Source organism: Macrobrachium rosenbergii, chromosome 12 (genome assembly GCF_040412425.1).
Source record: "Macrobrachium rosenbergii isolate ZJJX-2024 chromosome 12, ASM4041242v1, whole genome shotgun sequence".
In the NCBI taxonomy this organism is placed as follows: domain Eukaryota; kingdom Metazoa; phylum Arthropoda; class Malacostraca; order Decapoda; family Palaemonidae; genus Macrobrachium; species Macrobrachium rosenbergii.
The window spans coordinates 10,715,308-10,740,770 of record NC_089752.1 but is presented as its reverse complement, the minus strand read 5'-3'; the positions used below and the strand labels follow the sequence as shown (position 1 = coordinate 10,740,770).

Here is a 25,463-nt window from a genome sequence, read left to right as displayed (position 1 = left end):
TCATCAGGTTTTTATTTTTTGTTGACAGGGCTCTTGGACAAGGAGCTTTCGGTGAAGTTTATCAAGGATACCTCAAAAACTATGCTGGAGACTCGGTGGAGATGCCAGTAGCTGTCAAGGTAAGAATGTTCGCCTGTGTTGTTGTGTTATGAAATTGCTTAGCTTAAAGTATGCCAAGGAATTTTCTCAGAATGGAGGGCTACGTGGAAATTTGGATACTGAGACCAAATTAAAACCGTTTCTTTTTGTTAATGTGTATTACTGTGGATAATATTACATACACCACATAAAAGAAATTTCAAAAATGTTTTAGGACAACGTTTAATAAGAAGGAAATGCAACTTACCCTAAGCTCATATTTAAAAATGGTAGTCTTTTCAGAAAACGTTCACGTAATTAGTTCTTTCCTTAGTTGGAGCAGCATTTCTCCTTTATTCGAATTATTATTAGATGTTGTATCAAGCGGGAAATTACAGAATGTATATTATTTTTCCTCAGAGTTAATTTCTATCATAGCCTATATAGCTTACAGAGTTCCATTTAGCACTTTACATTCAACGCATTTAACTCAGCCATAACATAAGATTGTAAACCTACGGTGTTTTGAAAAATTACGAGTTTAAATCGGAATAAAAATTATTATTTAAAGATAAAGATTCCTCAAACCTCACTTGGGCTCAAACACTTGACCTTAATTACGTGGAGCTTTTAGGCTCAGCAACTCATTCATGATTTTTCTTCTCGTAAATTAGAAGAGCATCACGAGGTTTCAAGGGTTTTCACGTTAAACACTTAGCTTATTTCAAAGGCAGTCATATTGCATTATCATTGAGTCCTTCAAACGCAGACAGGTTACGTTATCATTGTCAATATATGCTATGATTCTTAATGTAATAATGTGTAAGAAGAATGGTAACTTTTCTCTATGCCCTTAAGTTTGTAGAAAAAAAAGTGAGATTTTCTCTATACACCTGTTTGTAGAAAAAAATGAGATTTTCTCTATACACCTAAGTTTGTAGAAAAAAAGTGAGATTTTCTCTATACACCTAAGTTTGTAGAAAAAAATTGAGATTTTCTCTATACACATAAGTTTGTAGAAAAAAAATTGAGATTTTCTCTATACACCTAAGTTTGTAGAAAAAAAAGTGAGATTTTCTCTGTACACCTAAGTTTGTAGAAAAAAAACTGAGATTTTCTCTATACACCTAAGTTTGTAGAAAAAAAAGGTGAGACGTTGGAAAATGGCACGAAAAGCACTCATAAACGTTGTTTTATTTATATCTTTTTCACTCTGTCCTTTTATATTTTTCATTTCTCAGCGTTTTCCCATCAAAACATTCGCCCATTATCTCTGTACGACAATTTTTTTTTTCTTGGGGGTTGGGGGCCGTCGTTCCCTACCTCGTTTATTTTCTCCTGCTGCCGCTAATTGCAGACATCACTAAGTACGAGTCTTTGTCACAGGAGGGGGAGCCCTTTGAACCTCGCATTTACCTCATTAAGCAGCCATTATGCTTTTCCCGTCTCGCACGCCATTAAATCTTCCTATTGTTCCTCGCTCAACACTAGCTGCATATCCTGCGTCCTTCATGGTGTAGATTTTTTCCGTTTTGGTCATCTCCTTTCTCATATAATTGTTGTTTTCACTCTTCGTTTTCAATATTATTATAATTATGTTAAAAAATGGTTGTTTTCACTCTTCTTTTTCAATATTATTATAATTATGTTAAAAAATGGAACATAGGGATTAAGAGGATGATTTTTCGTTGCTACTTGAAACAAGAACACATCATGACTTTCAAATTGTTTTGTCAAACACTCAGAATAATACTTTCATTTTAAATTTACATTGACTTTAAATAATTACACTCCTCTGCATCTGACAGTTTTGACAGGTGGCGCAGTTGGTGTTAAGGAATCTTGTAATTTTAATCTAATTATATTTGTTGCAGTTTCTCGAGTCCTGTTACAAACTTTTATCTTTTCCAGTAGTTTAATTTTAGTTAATGGAATATTTGTATACTTAAACAAATTCTCTCTCTCTGTCTCTCTCTCTCTCTCACACACACACACACACACACACACACACACACACGTCCGCTTAGTTGTTTTATTTACGTGGTGGTTTTCCTATCCGTGCACTTTAGATGGATATCGGAAATATCGCAAATATTCAATTCTTTCACTGGTGGATGCTTCCTATTCCTTTTATAGTACTGCGAGTTAAATGTTTGCAACGGAAACATTTCACAACGGAATTCAAGTATTTTTTGCTGTGCTAATAAACTTTGTAGTGGATGTTCTGTGACCTTGTTTTACCATTGTTCCTTTAATTTCTCTTCCCATATCAGACCCTGCCAGAAATGTCGAGTAACCAGGCGGAGATGGACTTCCTGATGGAGGCTCTCATCATGTCCAAGTTCAACCATCCCAACATTGTTCATTTCATCGGCGTCTGCTTCGACATTCTTCCTCGCTTCATCGTTCTGGAGCTCCTATCGGGAGGAGACCTCAAGAGTTTCTTGAGAGAAGCCAGGCCTAAACCTGTGAGTATTACTGTGACCATGATCATTTGTTTTTGTGGAGTTTCTTGGATATTTTCCTTTTTCGTCGTGTCTCTTCAGCATTTGTACGCCATGTCGTTCCCAGTCAGTGGCTTCCTTTATAAATATGCTTTTTAAGTCAGTAATTTATTTTTACTAGAAGAATTAAGACTTATCAACATGTCATTTGCTCAAATAAAAATTTAAGAGAAAGTTTGTTCATGAAAATGGAAATATCTCAACTCGTGTATGTGACCGTTTATTTAAAAGTCTACGGTCTCTGCTACCCGCGTTTCATTTATTCTCATATTGATTCACGAGCACCTGGCAATGAGAGGTGAAGTTTTATATTTCCCTTTAATTATATTTATTTCCCTATAACCAAGACTTAATGGAGTACCGAATTCTCAGAATAATGCAGTTTGATCATACATCATACATAACACGTATAGATTAGATAATTAGCTCAGTTTCCGCATTTGTTGTCTTCTAGGATAAATATTACGTAGAATATGAGCAGTGTTGTTAGTTATGAAAATATTTATCGTTTTAATTCGTCTGTCGAATAGTTCAGCGTTATATGTATTAAAACAGCGCCCTGAAATTATTGAAATAGGTAACAATGCTGATATAGTAAGGTGCATTTTTACTAAACAGAATACATTCTAATGATTCCCCTGTCATTATAAAGGACGAATAAGTATTGGAGTATTTTAAGCGAATTGTGAATAAAGACAATTCTACTGTTTTATAGAATTGTGGTTACTCTCCATTATGGTTTACTCTAGAGTGCAAAATTTTAAGCTTAATTTCTAAATAATTAAGTTATGGAATTAAGTATTCGTAATTCCTATTATCACGTAGATTTGAAGTTACTGTATCCTTTTTGTTTAAGATGTACATTTAAAAAGGCTTGAATAAGTTGTTGTTACTTATCGCCACGATCGTTTATCTTCCTTTTTTTCGGGAGAGGGCTATAATTATACTGCGGTTTTTAATATTTCATTAGGATTACTAACACTGCGTAATTACAGTAACTGACTTTTTTTCATTACTACTTCGCTTCTAAAAGTAATATCCCACCTCTCTCCTGGCTATGAAAAGTCAGTTCCTACTTGCTGAATTCTTACCAGAACTCATAAGAATGAATTTATTTACTAATAGGTTATTATTATCTGTGAAGAGTATAGTCGCTGTAATTTTTATGTATAAGAATTGTCAGTTTTATAATTTTTCTTATTTTATATAAGAATGGTATCCCCTTAGTTTTATACGTATTGCAATCATCGAATGACAATAGCCTTTCTTTCCGATTGATCTGTGTAGTTATAGAAAAAACGGATCACTTTCTCCCCGACTCCTTTTCAAGAAAAAATTTTGCTTGTCAAACCTTCCGTCGTCTTTCCACCATGAAATGGTAGATCCCCTTGTATTTCTGTATCAAAAGCTACCTTAGTATTTTGCTTTCACTCAACCTAAGTGTGTTCTTACGACTACAGAATTTTTCCACCGGTCATTCGTTTTGGGAATGTAAAAACATACTAGTTCTGGAGTGCTTGAAGTTGAGATGTGAATATCACTCGACTTTAAGAGGTCTCAGAACTTTTGCTGGGCTTTCTTTGGAAGATTTCGTGAAGCTCCTTCAAGCCTTGCATGAAAATGGACTGGCTTGGTCGGTCTCAAAAAAAAAAAAAAAAAAAAAAAAAAAAAAAAAAAAAAAAACTTCAGCGGCCACATCACGTTGAAAACATAGCTTCTTGTCCTTCTTAAAAACTGGATAAAAATAAATATCTCACTTTACCAATTCTGACTTTTCGTATACTTATTCCTGAAGACAACAAATTATTCTTAGATGATTTCTTATTTTATCCTAAACCCAGAATAAAACATTTCATATCATGTAATTTTAAGTTTGAGCGTAATGGTACATTTTTATTCCAAAAGGGAATACTCTTCTAGGTAGTACTCTCAGATGAAATAAAAAAAAATTTTAGTTTGACGTTTAATTTCTCAGCGTTCCTTTCCCTTCCCCTTAATTCTTGCTCTTGTCTGTGATTCCATTACCAATTTCCATGCTGCCAGCATTCCGGTATATCCCAACGGAGTTTCCTTAAATGTGGATCAAATATAGTTCTGTTCCGTAAACCAGAGCACAAGACTTGAGATTCTCCCCTTTCGCCATGATTTTCACATTCCCTTTGTTTTCCCGAGTTTGTGTTTGTGAATTTGGAACTAATCCACAACCCTGCCATTCCTCTCAACTGTAATAAACGTTGGCGGAAACAAACATGCCACTTCAGTATCCTAAAGTTGTCGTATTTTTGCAACACACTCCAGAAAATATTCGAAGTGTTGGACTCGTTTCAAAATAAATGCGTGAAAATTTGTAATGGAAATTAACTGTCCTCATATAAAAGAAAAATGATTCATTCCATTTTTGTGTTTTATTTGCTCTTTGAATATAACTCTCTCTTCTGTGTGTGTGTGTGTATGTATGCTTGCGCGTGAATGTTTGTATATAAACATAATATCTCAGAATATTTCCACACCTTCAGGTCAACCTAGAAATTCTTTTTGAAATGCGAGCTCTCCTTTGAAGGCTTTTTTTAGCCTGCGTGCATGCTTCGGCGCTCTTCGAAATAATTCATGTTGCTTGATGCAGTTTCATTTCGTCCCCGCTTTTCACCGCTGTTTGAAAAGATACGCCACAAGGATGGACGAATTTTCATTCATTTTGCTTTAATTAATAGCGATCGTAGGAAATGTTTACGTTTCAGCACAACGAATCATGAATAATTGTTTTCTGTAAGCAATAAGTGAAAATTTATTGGTATTACTTGTCGAAAACAAAAGTACAGATGCTTTCAAACGTGCTATCTGCCGGGAATGTAGTCGGTAGCATTAATTACTGGCCCTCCAAATATAACTCACTTTGCAGTTGAAAGAATCCTCTCACATTCCACTGAAATTCTCTTTCTCTCTCTCTTTCTCTCTCTCTCTCTGTCTTTCTCTCTCATGAAACATGAAAGAAATTTTAGGTATTTATCATAGGTCAGACAAACAGTTTATAAATACATATTTGTTGTTAGCTGAGAATGATGTCAGTGTTGTACGAAAAAAGAAAAGAAATTGAACGAAATGATTTCGGTATCTAGATGCTCTCAGGATTTAACTCGCAAGTAAACTTAGGTGCAATTTTATAAATAAATTTAACAAACCGCTAATTTTGGATGACTCATCAGTGCCAGACACATAATTTGTTGGCTTTAAATTTAATTTTAACAAAATCATCACACAGGCTTTGATGTGACCTATTTCAGAAGTTACTTTTTGAAGATTTCATTATTATAATACTGTGATCGGCTGGAATAGAAGTAATGGGTTCAATTTAGTGTAAAAATGAAGGGAAATTGTGTCACATACATCGTATATGAAAATTTTCGCGTTCAAGTGGGATTTCAGGAACATGAAAAATATTATGATAAAATTCTCTCATGTAAAATCGTCGATGACACTTACGTGGACAATTTCCAGAGAAAAGTTATAAAAACTCTCATTGTATATCGTAATTGGTGACTACTGACAGAGCGCCACCGTTCAGTAAATAGTGAAATTGTTTTATATTTTAGAAGTTTGTTACGGATATATATACACATATATGTGTGCGTGTATGGGTGTTTGTTTGTATGAATGTATACATCTTGTCAAATTTTTTTACAAAAACAAAACATTTTCAATATTTCCTGGATAAGAGATATTTCTTCCTATGTGCCTTTTTCTTGTTTGGCGTTAGGAATTTAGTGCCTACTTGGTCTCAGAAAATCTTTAGAAATGAGGTAGCAAGCCTCATGGGTTTTTTTTTATTACTAGGTGTTGCTGGAGTCCATTCACAAGTAGGTCGACTATATATATATATATATATATATATATATATATATATATATATATATATATATATATATATATATATATATATATATATATATATATATATATATATAACAGTAAGTGTGGAAAGGTTTTGCTGTAGAAAGCGTTCCACGAGTCTGTACTTCAAGAGTAAAGGCTTGTCTCAATTTGTAGAAATATTTCCACAAGTAATAAAACATTTTTGTTCCAGTTTCCTTTTGTACTGTTTTCCTTTCGTCATTTTCGAGTCGGGGAGAAATTTCCTTTTCGAATTCCGTTCAGCACATAGCTGATGTTATTTTTCTAAAGTAATTTTTATAATTAGAGGAACTCTTGAACTGCATAGTTCCCGATGATTAGGATTGTTTTCTTGTAATTTTTTATTATAAGCAAATGCTTCTCAAATTTAGGATTTGCTTTCAGTGTGATTCTTTGAAGAAAACGCTATGGTAAAATAATTCTGCAAACCACCACGGTTCCTTTCCTCGTCTTGTGTCTTACATATTCTAAGAAAAGGACAGCTTTATCTCATTGGCAATATTTCATCGTGCCTGCGTCTCCGGGTTCAGCATCCAATAAAGTCATACTTTGAATTCTTAAAAGTTTCGTTACGTGTAAAAATATTTTGAGGGGAGAGAAACTCAACATGAAAGCATTGCCGAAATGTCGGAGATTCTTTGTCACGTCTGTGAGACATTTATATCACCTCTTTTAACTTATCAATTATGTACCTTTAAATGTTATTAAAGAAAACTACAACTTTATTTTATTTTAAACATCTGTTCCAATTTTGACTAAATATACATATACAATCACAATGTAGATTTTTAAACGAAATGTAAAACGTTTACTTGGCCAATTGCCTTGTATGGTAATATATCTCGTGATTAATATACTGATGCTGAAAGCCAATTATTCTTCAGTATTTGACGCATAAGAGCGGCAGAGATACAAAGAAACAAATGGAAGATATTCCGTGAATATGTGATTAATAATTTCGCTTACAATAGCATCCCTCGTCCGTTCAATGGCAACCAGAGGGAAGTAAAGAGAGGTGGGGAGAATGAATTACGTGTTTGCTGGCGAGCTATTTCTGCAGCGCTTATCTTTTCAATATGGCCAGTAGACCATCTCATACATTTCTATGATGAATTTTTATTCTTGTTATTGTTGAATACATCTATGGTATTATAGAAGGGCGGTGTATAAAGATGATTATATTTCATGAAGATGTAAAACATAAAGAACGTTTTTACAGTATGTGGCCATTGCACGACTTAGGAAAATCACTAAATAAAAAGATATTTATCAAAGACACGCGCTTTTGTAGATTTTTACTTTTTCACTGAGTTGTGCTGTGGGTAACTCTCACAATACTAATATATGCAATAATATATTTTTTATGTGCGCGATAACAGGTCAACGAACGTTGCTAATTATGTAGAGCCTAATCATGGTTTTCATATTTGTTTTAATGCCATTTATTGTTGGACGTTTTGTGAGGATTGAAATGACAGATACACCCAGGCAGCCTTCTGCGTTAATAACTTCTGAGGCCACAACATCCTTTCGTTTCTCTGTATATTTTCTATTTTCCATTTTCAGCTTGTAGGTCTCTGTGTAAGAATGTAAGAAATATTTTGGAGTTCAGTCATCGGAGGTCACAGAGATCAAGGACGGGAAAAATATACTTAAGCTTGAGGGAATCCGCAAAGATTATAACATCTGATGAATGCCCATTAGTAATATACGGAAACACTAGTAATTTTTGACTGATGCCAAAATTTTTTTTAATAGCCTCGAATCAGTGTTTGATGTCCCTAGAATTCGTTTTTATTCCTTTTCCTTCATATGAAAATTTTGGAATAATTTCAGCTCGAGTGTAAAGTCAGTTAAAATTTAGCCGACCTGCAGCCCATTTAACTATCAAACAGTGTCGTTGACAACTATTCAAATGCAACAGGCTTTGAGATTGTACAAGAAGCAATAAAATTGTTTACGTAGGGATGTGGCTTGTCCAAGAGTTCCAATCAAACCGTGAAGTCATATTTTCTCTGGAAAAGTGCGTAAGGTCAGGTTAGTTTGTTGTCCTACTGCAGTCACATCACTAGGTAAATTCTCCCATTTTTGAGGGATTTGGAGCAGTTAAATATGGTTTTTTTTATTTTGTTAGAAGCATAGTTTCATTACATGCGACAGACAGCAATAAATAGCACTTCCTATAATATATCGGCTATCGTTGATTGACCATAAAAATAAAGAATGTCTTTTTTGGAATTGAGTTCGTTCATCATATTGGTTGCCAGAGTCATTCCTTTTGTTACGTGATTAATGTAACGTATGTGCTATAACATCTGATATACGTAAATATTTCCTACACACTTTAAAAACTGATATTATACTGAATGTACACCAGGAAATTCGTAGTTCAGTCATCATAGTTTAGGTGAACCTCCTGCCACTTAGAAAGAATCTAGACGTATATTTATTTGCCAGCAAAATTTGAAGTATTAATGCTGTATTTAGAAATCTTATGCTAAAATTTGTAATTGAACAAAGGCATCTTTTTATGTTCAATAACTTACTGTTAAGTAAAATTATTTATTAAATTCATCAAAACTTTCATGAAACTTGTAACTTCATATCATAAATGTTGAGTGACATCAATTTTGTCCTCTTAATATAGTTATCGAATGTATAATATAATTTTATGTCCATTCAGCCATAACACAAAAGTAAGTCGCCAATAATTAATAAATAACAGTCAAGTAGCAGATAACTGAAAAATATATAGCCCGTATTGAAAAAATAATTAACATTATTTTTCTTTAGCTATGAATTTTTATAGGTCACGCATTGTCAGTGAAATAATTAGCATTGGAATTAACTTTTTTTTTATATATAAATCTTGGCCTGATACCCACTGATATCCTAAGAGAATTGACAGACCCTGGTCGCAAGACGTGGTGTGAAAAAGTGCATCGTGTTTCGCAAGACTCACTGTTCTTAAACACCATCAACAAAATGTAAATCAAATCTATAATTAATGTTCCTTTTGATGTATGCTTCAAGAATTAAAATGACGCAGTATATTATTAATACAATTGAATTATTACAATAGCTAAATATTCTTGTTCACACGAGTATTGAAGATCCTGTCAGAAGTCTTCACTCATCATATGCCCAATATCCACAGCAGAAGTATAAAATATAAATAATTTCCAATAAATAAGGAAACTACATAATTTAGGAATCAGTGCTTCACACAAATTTCACTTTATTAATCATTTCCCGCAGATTTACAAAGGGAAAAAGTAGGGATATCAGAGCATAATGAGGAAAAGTAGGACAGTGCCACACAGAGTTTTTTTTATTCCGAAAATTGGATCATTTAGTGAGCTCTTTAAATCATCATTCAGGTAGTAACAACAGACATTTATTATGGCTTAGCCAGGCTACATCAGTAAGGTAGTAGAGCTTCGAATGGAGAAGCACTTCAAGCCAGATTATGTAGCAAACGTTGTAATGCATTAAGATTAGTTCAATATTAGCTGCAGAGAAGCACTGACGACCTTTTGCGCTGGAAGGGTTCCCCATTACTATAATCACTGTAGTTAAAACAATTTGATAAAACGAATTCATTCAGAATGATCGAATATCAAATTAATAAATGAATAATTCGATTTATCGAATACATACTTTGTAATGTAATTATATTCTGAACATTTACAAAATCTTGAGAATGGTGTCTGCCATTATTCAGTGCCTCATGTGTAAGTTGCCTCGTTCCATAGCCACAAAATAAAATGATTTCCCTGTGATAAGAAGCATATTATATAGATATCTACAGTTATTGTGAAATATATAATCTTGATATCTGCAACACATTTAGCGTTATTCTAATTCACATCACGATTATACTTTGCTTTTACTTTTAAAATATATGTTCTAATATCACCAGAGTTGGCAAAAATGGAGAGGCTTAAAATGGCAGTTATGGAGTTTTCCAAGAGCATAAAACATAACAGCTGTCCATCAAATTTATATAATGTAAATGCCTTCAGTCATTACTTACCTTAAAAATAGAAAAAGGGCAACAAAGAAATCTAGTCCTACTCGCTTAACTTCTTAGCTGTGCATAACTTTGGATGTTGTCTCTAGGTAAGAATGTGCTATATATACAGTACTTATGACTCGTTACATCATAGAAAGTCATGCATGTTTTCCCATGCTGTGTATGTTCACATTATTCAGTGAACATAGCTGTACGAATAAAACGAGGTTCGTTTCAGAACTTTTGCTCTGAATGTATTCACAAAAACAGATTGAGCGCTATTGTTATCGTGATTTAGTGCAGTGTTATCCTAGATAAATATCTATTTGTTTTGTAATGTCAATAAACATCCATTGTAAATACCTTGCATTTGATGATATTCATGTTGGATTTACCAAAGTGGCTGTGAAGTGATGTTATGTAGATTTAATCACAATGCACGTGGGATTATGGGTTGGATATTTCGGAGTGACTTCACATATTTACGTTAAAAATTTTATTACTAATTCGAAGGACCGTGTCTGTATCAGTGTATTTTTCAAACAGCCATTTTTTGTCCTTTGTGCCTTTTTTATGGATCTGTTGTAATAACTATTTTTATTGGTCAGTTTGTGTCACTATAGTATATATAAATTTTCACCTCTTCTTTTTTATTGATAATATGCAAGTTGCATAGGTTGTATTATTATTATTATTACAGGTGACGTTATTCAGATTACACTTGTCGCTCAAGTCCCCATTCATTTTGACTTAGTTGTTGATGTGTCGTTTCTCTATTTCTTACCCTTTACAGTTTCTCTAAATCTGTTGACGCAATTTATTTTTTGTATCATCTGATGAATTATACCTCCCAACTTATTTGTATCCCTGTTCCGTATTCAGATTATGGACTTTGATGTATGAGCACACCAAGATCGTCACCTGATCCCTGATGTGTTGGTCTTCAATTGATATTGAGAGAGAGAGAGAGAGAGAGAGAGAGAGAGAGAGAGAGAGAGAGAGAGAGAGAGAGAGAGAGAGAGAGGGGGAGAAGAGGGAGATTTCAGCCCAAGGTGAGCGAGAGTTGTGTAATCCACCAGATATATCTTCAACCTAGAATCATCAAGTTGTTGTTGTCTCAGGCAATACCTATCCTCTCTGGCATAATCCCCCTCCCCCCACCTTCCTTTCTCGGAGTCGAACAGATTTATTTTGAGTTATTCTTCGACATGACTGTTATTGAGATTGATTTCAATGACAAGACTTGTTATTGAGATTGATTTCAATGACAAGACTTGCCTCAATACTCTGATCACAGCCACCTGTCCTAGTCCATAATTTTATAAATTTAGTGGCAGTGCTTTTAAGCCTCTGACTAAATAAGTTCGTGTTTCGCATTTTTTTTCAACACTTCAGAACTACACCAGTAACTGTTAAGCTTAAATATCCTCGAGCCAATGTACCTTTGCCAAAGGTACATACTGTACAAGAATTCTCTTGCTCTGTCCATCCTTCATGACAGACTTAAGTCTACGCAACGATCTCAAGAGATGGCACATTTCTGAACGGATCTCATTGTTTTACACTTTTCTGAAGTGGTGTGTTGGTAAAAAAAAAATGCTATTCTTGCCCATTTTATCATAAGTCAAGGCACAGTAAACGCAAGATCAGTCCCAATTTTTTTGACAACCTCAAATTTCCTGCAGGCTGAATATTTCCCAACATAACCAGCAGACAATATTGGTTGAATGGTAACATGTTACGAAAATCTAAGAATTGAAGTGGCATTTTTAGAGTAACTTAAACACATTTCTTGTGGTAACTTCAAAACGAGCTTTCAATCTTTTTCATGAGAATATGTAGGAAAATTCGTTCTAAGGCGGGAGGGTTCCCCCAATTTAGAATCGCCTTGCTTCTTGCGTCCTCTCTTATCCTACATGATGAAGGTCGTATTTCTGCAGACCTATGAACAAATGTCTTTAATAAAAACATTTTTTTCTTTAGTTAGATGAACAGGCTCAGTAAATATCCTACTAATTCAGCGCAAGTACATCTTAAATCGTCTTATTCTAATATGGGCTCATGTTCTAATAATAAGTGTATGATGATAATTTGTAAATTTGTAGGTTTTCGTTGACACATCTCCATATGATTAACAAGAGATTAGTTTGTCAGCAATAATTAATAATGACCGAGATTCAGGTAGGTGTTAATTGAAATAGGTTCTGTTACCTTTGTATGCATTTGTGGTTTGCAGATGCCCCTTTCCTATAGACAGTCCAGACTAATTATCTCTTTACCAGTCGTGTGTTGACGACAAAAGCTCTTGCTTCTGTTAGGGAAAACTTTTCTAGTTCATTTCCATTTGGGAAATTAGGAATTATATTTAAATTATATTTAAATGATATTCCATTTTCGGAGACTGGCCATTCGATCTCTTTCTCTCATGTTTCACATTTGCATATTCTTTTAATCTATGTGCAGATTACATCCCTCTCTTTGGCCGCTCCCTTGCAGTTTATGAGTGAGGCTTTAAAAGTGGAGGGGAGGGGCTCAAATTAGGTTTAGGAAATTTGAGATGACACTCAAAACCAGATGTCCCTTAATGGAAGTTATCCATCAGTGCTGACTCTAAAGGAAGTTTGCGTCATATCCTCCTTTCTTCCATTTCCATCGCGCTAGTCATCGACTCGCGCCGTTGACAATCACCGATGGAAGAATGTTCGTCTTGGAGTTTCGTGCCATTCAATAAATGATGATTCTCTGCCGTTGCCGCCTCCCTGGCAGCCTTCCAAGAGTTTTCGAAAGAATATTATATATTGTTATGGGAAATGCCGGTTGTGTGGAGGTGACCTCTAATGGAGGATTTGAGTGGTTTTGAGAAATGGCCGTTGAATTCGGTCCCCTGGCTGGATCTGCAAGTAGGATTTTCTCTTCTATTTGGTGACCTACATCTCTCCCGTTTGTTACTCATATTATTACTCTTTTGCGGTTGAGTGACTTACAATAAATGGACGTAGATGGTGAAGGCAATGGTCGCCATGATATGAGCTAAGTCTGCTATAAATACCGCCAAGACTTTCAGGTTACGTAATAAGAAAACATCAGAACTTCATTAATTATCCTTTTTTTTTTTAGCATCGACTATTAGTGTTCACCATCTATGATAATTTAATATGTCACTGTTTGTTACCAAATTTTATTTCTGTAAATACCAGTCTTCCTTAATCTGGTCTTCGCGCATAGAGAGAGTGAGAGAGATTTTAAGAAACTGCCATTTCTTATTTTCTTTTGTTTTCATCCAGTCCCAATTCTCAAATTCCAGAGAGAGAGAGAGAGAGTTCCAAGAAACTGCCTTTTCTTTTATTTTCATCCAGTCCCAATTCCCAATTCCAATTCCATAAGGACTCGGAGCTTTTCTGAGATGTGTCATTAGTCTTTTGGGATTTACCGAGTATCTGCGAGAAGTTCGGAAATTCATTAATTTTTCAACATATGTTATTTTCTGGCTGAATTTATTCTTTTCAGTAATATTGTTATCATGTACTCTTTTCTCCGTCGTCTTACAGCTTGGTTTCCTTTGTTTTTTATTCAGTATTAAACTTTGCGTAAATTATAATTTTGTGTTAAAACATTATAGAGATATTCACTGTAATTCTATCAATAGAATTGCTTTTTATAGTCAGAGATTACGTAAATGCGATTATGCTGATAATGCTACTTATGAGGTTATTGCAATGAGAGAGAATCCCATTATTTTACTGCGCCCATTACACTGTCTCATATATATAATTCAGGGAACGAAATCAGAATCCCATTACATTTGCATGTTACCAAAAAGATTACAGACAGACAGCGAAAGCTGATTAACATTTAACCTTAAAGACTATAGAAATTTCGTCGCTCTTAATTTGAGTGAATGACATTGTTGACCTCTTTGTTGCAACGCCAGTTAATGATATAAATCACTGAATCATCCATTATGCATGACTTTTCATTACATACCACGCTCTGTCTTTGTTTTAAGATCCCTCGCTTCGTCCAAACCCTGATTTTCCAGAACATCACCGAATACCCTTGGGGGGCCCTTTAGAATTTTTTTCCTTCCTCCGAATAATTTCTCGTATGAACCTTTATTCTAACAATGAACGTCATTCATCACCCAGCATCAGCTGTCCTCCAGCCCTCTGCCTTCATTCTCCCATGCCCCTCCCGCTTACCTCCTCTCTTGAGCAACAGAAACGCTGGTCTTGTATCTCGACGCATTATATTTCTTCCCCATTTGATATACATTCATATTCCTCAAGATGTTGCTGTATAATTTGTCGTCTATTAATATCCAGTGCAGTTAAAGTTGTAAAACTTTTCAAAGAAAGTGGAGTTCATGACCGTTGAAAGTAAATAGATGGATACAGATTATGTTTTATTGCACAGACGGTTCTTCAGATCTCGGGTACTAACAGTAACAAGGAGAGACAAACCAAGGTAAATTTATATAAGGGCCTATTGTAAAAGAGGTTGGCCCCGAAATGGACGACGGCAAGTGGAGTTCATGCCCGTCGAAAGTAAATAGATGGATACAAATTATGTTTTATTGCACAGACGGTTCTTCAGATCTCAAGTATTTACAGTAACGAGGAGAAAAAAAAACAGGATAAATTTACTCTTAAGTATGAAAGGATACAGAAATGCTTATGCACATCTAACGAGATTGTATGTAAGTGCAGGGAGAAAAGCAACCTTCTGTTTATGTTAGTAGAACAGAGAGGAAGATTACGAGATTGCCTGTTCTCCGGGGAGCGAGTTGATTAAGCTTCGTGTAAATGAAGACTAGAGACTAAGAGCGCTTAATTAGGTTGCTGTTTATGTTGACAAAATACACTTGGACTCTTATCAAACTGTAATCTTATCATCTTTAACTCGGCTTATGAACAAATTTTTTATTTCCTTGTCCTTTTCGTCTTTTTTTTTTTCTTTTTGCAACGCGTTATTTGAGCGTCATTCCTTAAAGCGGAGAAAATACCGTAAAAGAGCATAATATCCTATTTATATTCCAGTAATCGATGTTCACAGTAATTAAAATCAAAGCAATAGCAATTAATTGAATCAAGGAGAGTTCCTGATATCGAAGTAATTATCATACGATTTCATGGAACTGGAGGTAATTCTAATCTACATTTGTATATTCGACGACCTTTACTTCGACACAGGTTATTGCAACCTATCCTTTATGATGAAGGTTTTACACACGTACATACGCAGTTGATATTAACAGAAATAAAGTTAATTAACGGAGTCAAACGCAGTATTGTGTTTTTGTGGTATAGAATTCCATGTACAGAACAATTTACCTCTCTTTGCAGAAACTCTCTTATCATTATTCCTCAGAACGCCGCCATGAAAATATTCTCTCGTTTTGCGTTTTCTTCGGGGAGACGTCTGACAAGAGAGTTGCATCAGCTCGAGACATTATCTCTTTTCCACTTGGATTTCAGCGTGTATTTTTAGCCTGCTTTTTATTTCTTAACACCCCACCGCTGGGACCCTCAAGGGACGCTGCTGGGGGCAAGGTTGTGGGAGGGTTTAGAATATCTAATGCCGCCGGAGTTCCATACCTAATGTCTCTCTCTCTCTCTCTCTCTCTGCGTGTATGTGTGTTTGCGTGTGTGTGTGTGTATATATATATATGTGTTCTCAACTTCTTCCCTGTGTTGGCACCTTCGCAAAGCTCTTCGGTTGTTCTGTTTTATAATTGATTCTTGATGATATTTGTTCCATATTGTGTAGTGCTCCACAGCATGGAAAATTGGAGCTTCTACACAGACCTTTAGGATGATGTTTTAAAACATGGTTGAACAGAGAATATCAAAGACCCATACATCTTACCCAAGGTCATAAACAAAAGAAAGATGTAGAGAAAATAAGGGCCATAATTTCTCCATCTCGACTCCTGGGCTCTTTATTGACCTCCTCCATTTCATCTCCACCCACGTCTGCTGCTGCTGCTGCTGCTGCTGCTGCTGACGGCGTCCTCTTCTCCCATTTGTTGGTCTTGCTATTTATCACTGTTGTTGTTATCGTTACAGGAGTTATGGTTCGTGATCTTTTTTTTTTTTTTTTTTTTTTGTAGTCGTCACTTATGCAAATGTACTTGTATAATTAACTTTTTGAGCAAATGGAAAGAAAATTTGTGTATGACCGTGATCCTGTCCTTTCTGGTTTTGTCCTCTAGCAGCCGTATCCCTGTATCGCGTACCTAAATAAATTTGTGTATAACTCATGTTATCAGTGTAGGTTAAATACCTAGCTTATTCGAGTCCTTAAACTGTCGTAGGACCGTTGTGCTCCAAAGAGTATGATCATTGTAAAACACAAATAGAAGCTCAGCGATAATTTTCATTGAGTAATTATAGACTTATTATTTCCTTATACGTCCACCTGCATTGCACTGCGGCTTTGTAGACCACGTGTTTTTAATGAAAGGCTTTATCACATTTTGTATTATACAGCTATAATACAATGGTTTTGAAGTAAACGGATCTTGTCTGATGCATTAATAGAGAAATCCTTATTCTGTGTTTTCGATGTTTAGTTTCACTGCTGTAGCATCTCAAGTCGTACTTTTTTTTCGTTTATAGAACAATGCAAATTTTCATGTGGTGCCCAATATTACTTTCTAAATTCACTCTACCCGTGTAACGTGCGAAGTAAACTTTATGAAAACAATAAAGCATTTATCACTGTTGTTATGGCTGCATGGTGCGTGGTCTGTGATAGTCCGGTATAAGAAAGTGTAATTTCAAGTTCTCTTAAAGACAGGAATATGTTCAACCTGCCAAAAGCTATTAATCTTGATGATGAAACCTTCACTTAACTATCATTCGCAATCTGTCGGTATTACACACAGAAAATAAATAAGTACATATGAGTAGATATTGCAAGGATTCATCGGTGTGGTTGTCATTGACAGTTTTTGTTCATTGTTGATGAGATTTCTAACAAACATAATATACAATATGGCTATTATCAGTTTCTTTTTGTTGTTTCTAGCTATTAACACGGCTAGATTTTGGGGCTTGGCTAAATGTTATTCTCCCGCTTCTGGAAACTGACTTTTACAAAGAGTGAGCCTTGCTAGCCCCTAGGTTTCGTCCCTGTCCTCTCCGTCATTCTAGATGTATTCCCCAAATTTTACAGGTGTTTTCCTAACCTCTCGTAGAGTAGCATTGAATGCCACATCATGTTGTGCTGCTGGGGGTGGTGGGTATTCGATTAAGTTGTGTTATGAGCGTGGCATTGCTGCTGACATTTTTGTTGCTAGTTGTACTTGTGTCTGCTGGTTGTTCTAGTTAGTCTTATTCGTAAAGCAGCAGCATTCAGGTTTGGAAAATTTTCGTTGGAAACTTTGGAGATGTTTATCAGGGTTTTGCGAGTTAAAACACACAATACCAGTAAATTTTATTTAGAAGGGTAAGAGAAGCCCCACAGTCTTATAATTACTTGAAAGCTTATAAAAGTAAAGATTTCTAGGGTCATTGGCACGAATGATTCAATTGAAACGGCAATGAAGAAATGCATCGTTATTTTCGATAAGGGGCTAAATGAACAATATTTTGCAGTAGCTCTCATCAGTTTTTTTTTTTTTAATCATGGTCTTCGTTATATACTAGTGTTTCTCTTTTTATTCTATTACTTTTGGTTGTTAACTTATTTATTCATTTAGCCACGAGTCGCATGAAAAAACTGTTACATGGGGTGGATTTCGGATGAAAAACTTTGTTGTTATTATTCGTAATTTTGACATTACTTTTATTGTACTTTCTGGAGCTGTTTATGTAGAATACTATTCATTTTATCATTTCATTTAATTTTATTTCTTTGACTTCTTCCGAGTGATGCTGCTCTTTGTCCTCCTGTATCTCATTTATCTAATCTCCTTCCCCTTTTCCAAAACAGGAACTTTTGACGTAATCGAAATCTCTCTTTGATGCTCTGCTTTTCCCTTGTCTCTTTGTTCTTACTGTTGGTCATTATTATGCCTTCTGTTAGTGCATGACGATTCTCTCTCTCTCTCTCTCTCTCTCTCTCTCTCTCTCTCTCTCTCTCTCTCTCTCTCTCTCTCTCAGAACAATGATACCCTAATGAGAAACCTGAAACATTTGTTTTTGTTCTCAGAGTTCAAGGACTTCCTATTTTCAGCAGGTGACGCCTAATGTCTAAATTTCCCTTGCTGCTCTTTCGTTATATATATTTTTTATTCGTTGTCTCAAGGAGGGCCCAGAAAAGGCTCTTCTCTCTTTAGTTATATACTCATTACTATTCCTTAAAAATTCTTTGTCCTGGAAAGGTTAGCACTGTAAGTGACAGAGGGTGGTCGGCATTATTTCATGTGCCATGTGGAAAGGAATTTGAACAAAGATGAATTAAAACTTTAAGGTAAATTCACTCCGTGGCTGTATATTTATATTTCTTATGTAAGACAACATCTTCACCAAATTTCCCAATAATGTCCATATTGTGCTTGAATTGAAAACTGCATTTTGGAAAGAAATCGTGAAAAGAGAATCGGATCCTCTTTACTTCCACACTACTGCCTGGATCCCTTTCCAGCGCCTGGTAAAATGCTCTTTTTCCCCTCTTTTATAAAAACCTGGAACCACTTCAAAGGAAGGCTTTTAAGCAGATACGGAAAAATGTCTCTGTAACGCGCTTTTCAAGACGGAAAAACGCTCTGTTCTTTGCAGCCCGGAACGAGGATTGTGTGGGGCTTCCAGTTCGCTCGTTAACTTGATGTTTATTCTGTCGTATATCGCTTCTTCGAACTGTTATCACAGTAACAGATCGCCATGACTGTTTTTCAGTATATGGTTTTCATTTTCGTCTCTGCGCTTAATAGCAATAATTTTGGATCGTTTTTTTTTTATTAAAAGAATCTTCAATTTAATATACGAGGGAACAACTTAATAAATGGATGGCAGTGAATGATGAATGTTGACTTCGACGGACTGCTCTCTTCACCCAGCAGCAGATTATCACTGGATATATGATGGTCACTTAATTGTGACATTTATTATTTGCATTAATCTTACAAGTGCCATTACCGTAATCTGTTCATTTTTTTTTAAATATTGAACTCCATTCTGTTGACCTGTTCTATTCTTGTAAATTTTCTTTATGCGGTAATATGATTAAAGTTCGTCAGAATATTAAGAGCAGAAAAATTCTTAGGTAGCCCCTTTGATTTAAAGCTAAAATGTTTCCAACATGAAAGACCCTCCTCTTTATTGACAACTTCTGCCTGTAAAAGTTTTCTTCTGTCTCCATGTTTACCTTCCCACGTCCTCTGTTCTTTTATGCCCAACTCCAAAATGTGATCACACAGGGAGTAGCCTATTTTGATCTTTTAGGGGGATAGGGTTGGTGGAAATGACGCTGTTTTGCATTCAAGACAACAGTGTTGTATAGACAAAGAGCAGTTACTTTTAACTGGGCTAATGCATTAACCGAGTCGAGTAAATGGGTTTTATCGGCGCATGTTACATTTTCCAATTAAAGAGGAAAAACACATCGTTCGAAAGCGCAGAATTGCAAAAAGTTGGGTTCTGAAATTGGTTCAGAGAGAATTTCAAATTGACAGGGCAGGGAGAAGTAATTGAATTTTGGAAAACAATAGAAGAGTCATTAAGGAGGCCAAGAAAAGTCTACACAAGATCAAAACTAAAGTTCGATACATTTGGAAACCGAGGGTCCAGACTTCTAGGTCAGGTGTATTACACTGTCGACCCAGCTTCACCTTAAAAGATCGCCGGTTTATGGTGGTATTTTTGTCGTTGCCATAGTAATTAATATCAAGTAGGTATATTAATGAAGTGAAATTGCTGTTTACATGAGTCCTGCACACATACATAATTTATGTGTGTATATATGGGATATATGAGTAGATATATATATATATATATATATATATATATATATATATATATATATATATATATATATATATATGTATATGTGTGTGTGTGTGTGTGTGTATAATTATTGTATTCGTATTTTATGCGCTAAGAGTCGATATATCTTCGAAAAATTCAATACATTTTTACTTAGATTCAGGAGCAGTGCTGGTAGGAAGGAGGTTTGCCGACACAAAATTTTTTAAGTTTAAAACGTTAGTGTTTTTGATGATTTGTAAAGAATAATTGGCTGCCTCATCAAGAGCCCTCCGCATTTTCTGTTGAATCCTTATTAAACTTTCCTTCTCTTTTTATGAACGCCTTCTACATGATTATAAACCCAAATGTCAGTAATCCTGCTGTTCTGAACCATAGTTTAGCCGACATTCATCATCAGATCTATCCAGCTTCGTTTATTTGCAGGTTTTATTAATAAGTGTTTCTAATCCTTTGAATGTATGACTAAATGAACCTCTTATTATATCATCAATTTTTCGAATATAAACATTCTTCCGAACCGTAACTAGCTCTTATTTTTGCCTCTGCTACTATCGCTTCCGGCAACACAACAATAACAGTGTAATGAAAAATAAGAATGCATAGATTTTACTTCGTAGTTGCGAGCAAGTATTAATAGATATTCGAGTTCACTTCTTTGTGAAGAATAATTCCGATAGCTAGGAAATTAAGGACGACCTTCAGTTGCTAAATTTCAGTCAAGTAAGATCATTTGTTCCGAATTTAAGTTTGTCAGAGTTAATGGAAAACAAAAATAGAACCTTCTTACTAGTAAAAAAAAACAGCATAAAGAAAAGCCCTCTCTCTCTCTCACTCTGTCCAAATTATTCTTACTTAATAGTCGATTTTCCGTAGAAGGGCTGGCTCTTGAATTCGAAAAACTTCCGTAAAAAATGCGGATGACGTTAGTTCCGATCGTTCTTCTAATTCTGGCTGCATATTTTTTGTTCATCCTCAGGCAGACTTTTACTGGCAAAGTATTTCCAAATTCTACCAGGTCACCCGCTTGGTAACTAAAGGTGTTCATTCATATTGTTTAATATATATATATATATAAATATATATATATATATATATATATATATATATATATATATATTATTATTATTATTATTGATCCTGCCCCTCGAGATCGATAGGTTCTTAAAAAGGAACAACAATTGGGCTGAAATGACTGACGAGAGGTGACAAACAAAGGAGTGGAGGAGGAGAACAAATACAAAATCCAGCAGCATAAGGAACAAAACAGTACTGGGCGGCGTCCTCCAACATCGGACGAAAACGACAGAGCCGACACGGCAACCATCTCGTCCCCAAAAACAGTACAGACGTCCTCCTCCAGCACTGGACGACCACGACAGAGCCGACAGGGCAAACCATCTCGTCCTCAAAACTTCTACTGCTCTGCTGCCAAGACCTGACTCACAGGTACTGGGATACCTGATGCTGTTACTCCAGCTGGCTTGCTGGCTGACCTCAACCTGCCCCGTTGTTGGGCATGAACCTGACTGGCGGAAGTTGGACGCCATTCACCAGACGACAGCTCGCCAGCAAGAAAAAAAAAAAAAGGAGCAACAACTCTGACTAAGGGAACAATCGACAAACGATTGTTCTCAATTATATTATATATATATATATATATATATATATATATATATATATATATATATATATATATGTGTGTGTGTAAAGTGTGTGTGTGTGTATGTGTGTATATAATTATATACATATGTATGTATCACATGCAACATTAAAATCAAGCAGCATCAAACATTACCCAATGTTTCTTATGAAATGGAAGTGATATACGGGTTACCCAGTAAAATGATGATGATGGCGATAATAGTCATTGCCATGAGAAATGAAAAAAAGAATCATTCATTGTAGAGACAGGCAGGCAGATGGAGAAGGGAAACTTATTAAAGCTGGTCGAGGCAGGCTCTCGCATTTTTCTACTCCTTTTTTTGTAGTGAAAAGGGGCGATAAAGTTGAGGGCCTCAGTAATCACGTTTATATATATATATATATATATATATATATATATATATATATATATATATATATATATATAAATGAGTAAAAGGCCAATGCTAAGTTTGTTTTCCCTTTGTATACTGACTAATAAAATTTAAGGAATGTTGCATAATATGTATAACAATCATTCTGCATTCTGTGCCCAGGCGTGCCTAATCGTATATTAATTTTAGATTTACCGGTACAATAACCAGAAGACAACAACTTATTTTAGACACACGAACACATATTCGTACATGTATGTGTGTATATATATATATATATATATATATATATATATATATATATATAATCCATCGAGGAATATTGCTCAAGATATAAACCCAACTTGACTGCTTCACCAGGACTGAGTGGGTGCTTTTGTCCCTCTTCTAAGCCAACGATCATCACGCCGAGGTTCTTGGCTTAACTTTCTTATGCTTTCACTTCTACAAATTTCCACTCATCTCCAGCCTCTTGTCTCATAGCGTGTGTGTGTATTGCTGGCGTTGCTCTATTACAACGTGCTGAGCTTACAACAGTAAGGTTCTTGGTTCGCGACTGGCCTTCCGCTACTAGACAACCTCGCAGGGAAGTCACAAAACAAAAGGGTATGGGGTTTGCAACCTCATATGTATACTTGATAAGAACGCTACCCTTCTGACGGCACACCCCCCAAAGGCGGAATACGTGTATGGTATTTTGTGTGTGTGTGTGTGTGTTTGTATACGGAGAAAGAAATGAAGTTAATGTGGTTTTTTTAATGCATGATGGAAGAACCTTGTTGTCTTCTCTGCCTCTTTTCCTCCCATAAAGAGACAGCATATTTATGCCGACTCTCTTTCCCATAAATATCCTGCCTAACCAGTAAGCGCATTTCGCTTCAAAAGAATGACGAGGATAAAACGTTCTGCTTCACTGATGTGTCCTCTCATTTTCCAAATTTACGTGAAAGAAATGCAATTAATAACAACACGACGTCAGAATTTTGTATGAGTTGTTACAACATTGTCTGAATTTTCGTCACAGAATTTTGCTTTTGTAAGGACACGTGGACACGGGTTAAAATCAACCGACAATTTTTAATGCAGAACGAAGTCCTTTCGACAAATAATGCAGAATGGAGCCCTTAAATTTGCCTCTTAGTCTTTCATTACACCCACGAAACGGTCATTGTATCGAAGGATAACTTAAACAGAATTGTTGAATGGAAAGGAAAACAGAATAACCTTTTGGAAATTATTCGATGGGGGAAACGACAGGAATTCTCTCTCTCTCTCTCTCTCTCTCTCTCTCTCTCTCTCTGTTTCAGCTCACAAACACACGCACGCATTGCGCAGCTGCAGGTCTTTCTTTCCACGTTCTCTCATTGTTAGTAATAGAAAGGAAATGGATCGAGAGGGCAGCAAACGAGGAGCATTTTTTTATGAAGTGGTCGTTAAGCTTCAAGCTGGGTGGAAAAGAGAGAGAGAGACTTATATCGAGGCCAGAAACGACAGGGGATGTGGTAAAATGATCACAATGACACGCTGTCGCCCTAATAAATTGTTCTGTTAAATATGCACCGATAAGCTGTCTGCTTCCGTAATTATACTCTCAAAGCGCTTGTAGTCTTGAATATATCCATGCACGCGTGCAGGCTTCCAACGTATAATGTGGAAATTACTTGCTCGTATTTGTTTCGGCATCCACAACGTAATGTCGGTTTCTGGTACCTCAGAATATATTGCCACGTTGCCCTAGGAGAGCCTTGTGTTGGACAACCTTATTCATTACATGCTCTACTTCCCTCATTGCTAGAAATCCTTGGATAACAATTATTACAGAGTTGTGGCTACAGAACAGTTGCAACTGTCAGATAAGGGACAAGGAGTCAGCCTCAGTATATTTTAAGAGAAGTTGAAAATTTAGCAAAGAAAATTGTTTTGATGAATTTCATTCTTTTTCTCCGACAAATACATTATATATATCAGAAGTATTGTGTTAAATATACACAGACACACCGGTGAGAGAAAATACTATATGGTAACTACGCATAGTAATATCATAATGTAACAATCGCAGATGTTACCACTCTATCTGTGTGTGTGTATATACATACACTGGCAGCGTTTCCAAATTCTTACAATATAGTTTTCCATAACCTTAAGAGTTGAATTTTGTGTAATGAGTTTTCTTTCCAGTTTAATATTCTCGGTTACTTTTAATGAGAACCCGCAGCGAGATGAAAATGCACATGACTTTTCTTCCTGAAGTTATTTCATAAATTGCAAAAGAGAATGAATTCTTGTTGAAACCCATGCATAAAGTACGCGGTCGCGCCGGTTGCCTCCAAACATTGGGATTTTTCTTGCATGCGATTTTCTTTATGTATTTTTGAGAAAAACAAACTTGTGTAGAAAAAGTAATATGACAGTTGGTAAATTGTAGCATTATAAAATCGCTGGATTTTTGTTCTTTTCATTTGCCCGTTTAGATAATTAGGTATTATTATCGAGGAGCAGAGTATTATCGGAGATTAGTACTGAAGTACATTTTAATATCTTCTGTAACGTACCTTTAACAGTTGACTGAAGGATTGATCATCTTTTGAACGAGAGCAAAATAGTGTCCAAGTTAGTAGCGTATGGTGATGTTTTTATGTTAAATGTAAAAACTGGCAACCAAGTTATTTCCGTTCACTTACATTAAAGACGACGAAGCCTGTTGAAGACTGTATCCAGTGATGGAAAGATTTTTGCTTCGAATTTCAGTCCACACATTCTCCCAACTTTGGATAGCACTAAAAGTGGTTCCCACCAAGGATTGCCTTTTCCCCCAAACTGTAAAATTACAAACATCTTAATTTATAAAGGACTTCGTTGTAACCATCCTGGTTTCTTTGTCCTTCGGGCACCTGTCTAAACTGAGATGCAGCAGCATTTAATATTCTGTTGCAAAAATTATTAGCCTTGGTTTGATTTTTTATGACAGTCGCATGGAAATTCCAATTTTAAT

The 25,463-nt window shown here is 35.5% G+C and overlaps 1 protein-coding gene across 1 annotated transcript in view; it reads left to right on the top strand.

Moving 5' to 3' along the window:
* The window catches only part of Alk (Anaplastic lymphoma kinase), a 1,114,821-nt gene that overhangs the window by 1,069,462 nt on the left and 19,896 nt on the right, over positions 1 to 25,463 (top strand). Inside the window, exons 23-24 of the mRNA XM_067113483.1 lie at positions 29 to 119; positions 2,352 to 2,546. Of these exons, the coding sequence (XP_066969584.1) occupies positions 29 to 119; positions 2,352 to 2,546 (286 nt within the window). The remainder of the gene's footprint in view (positions 1 to 28; positions 120 to 2,351; positions 2,547 to 25,463) is intronic.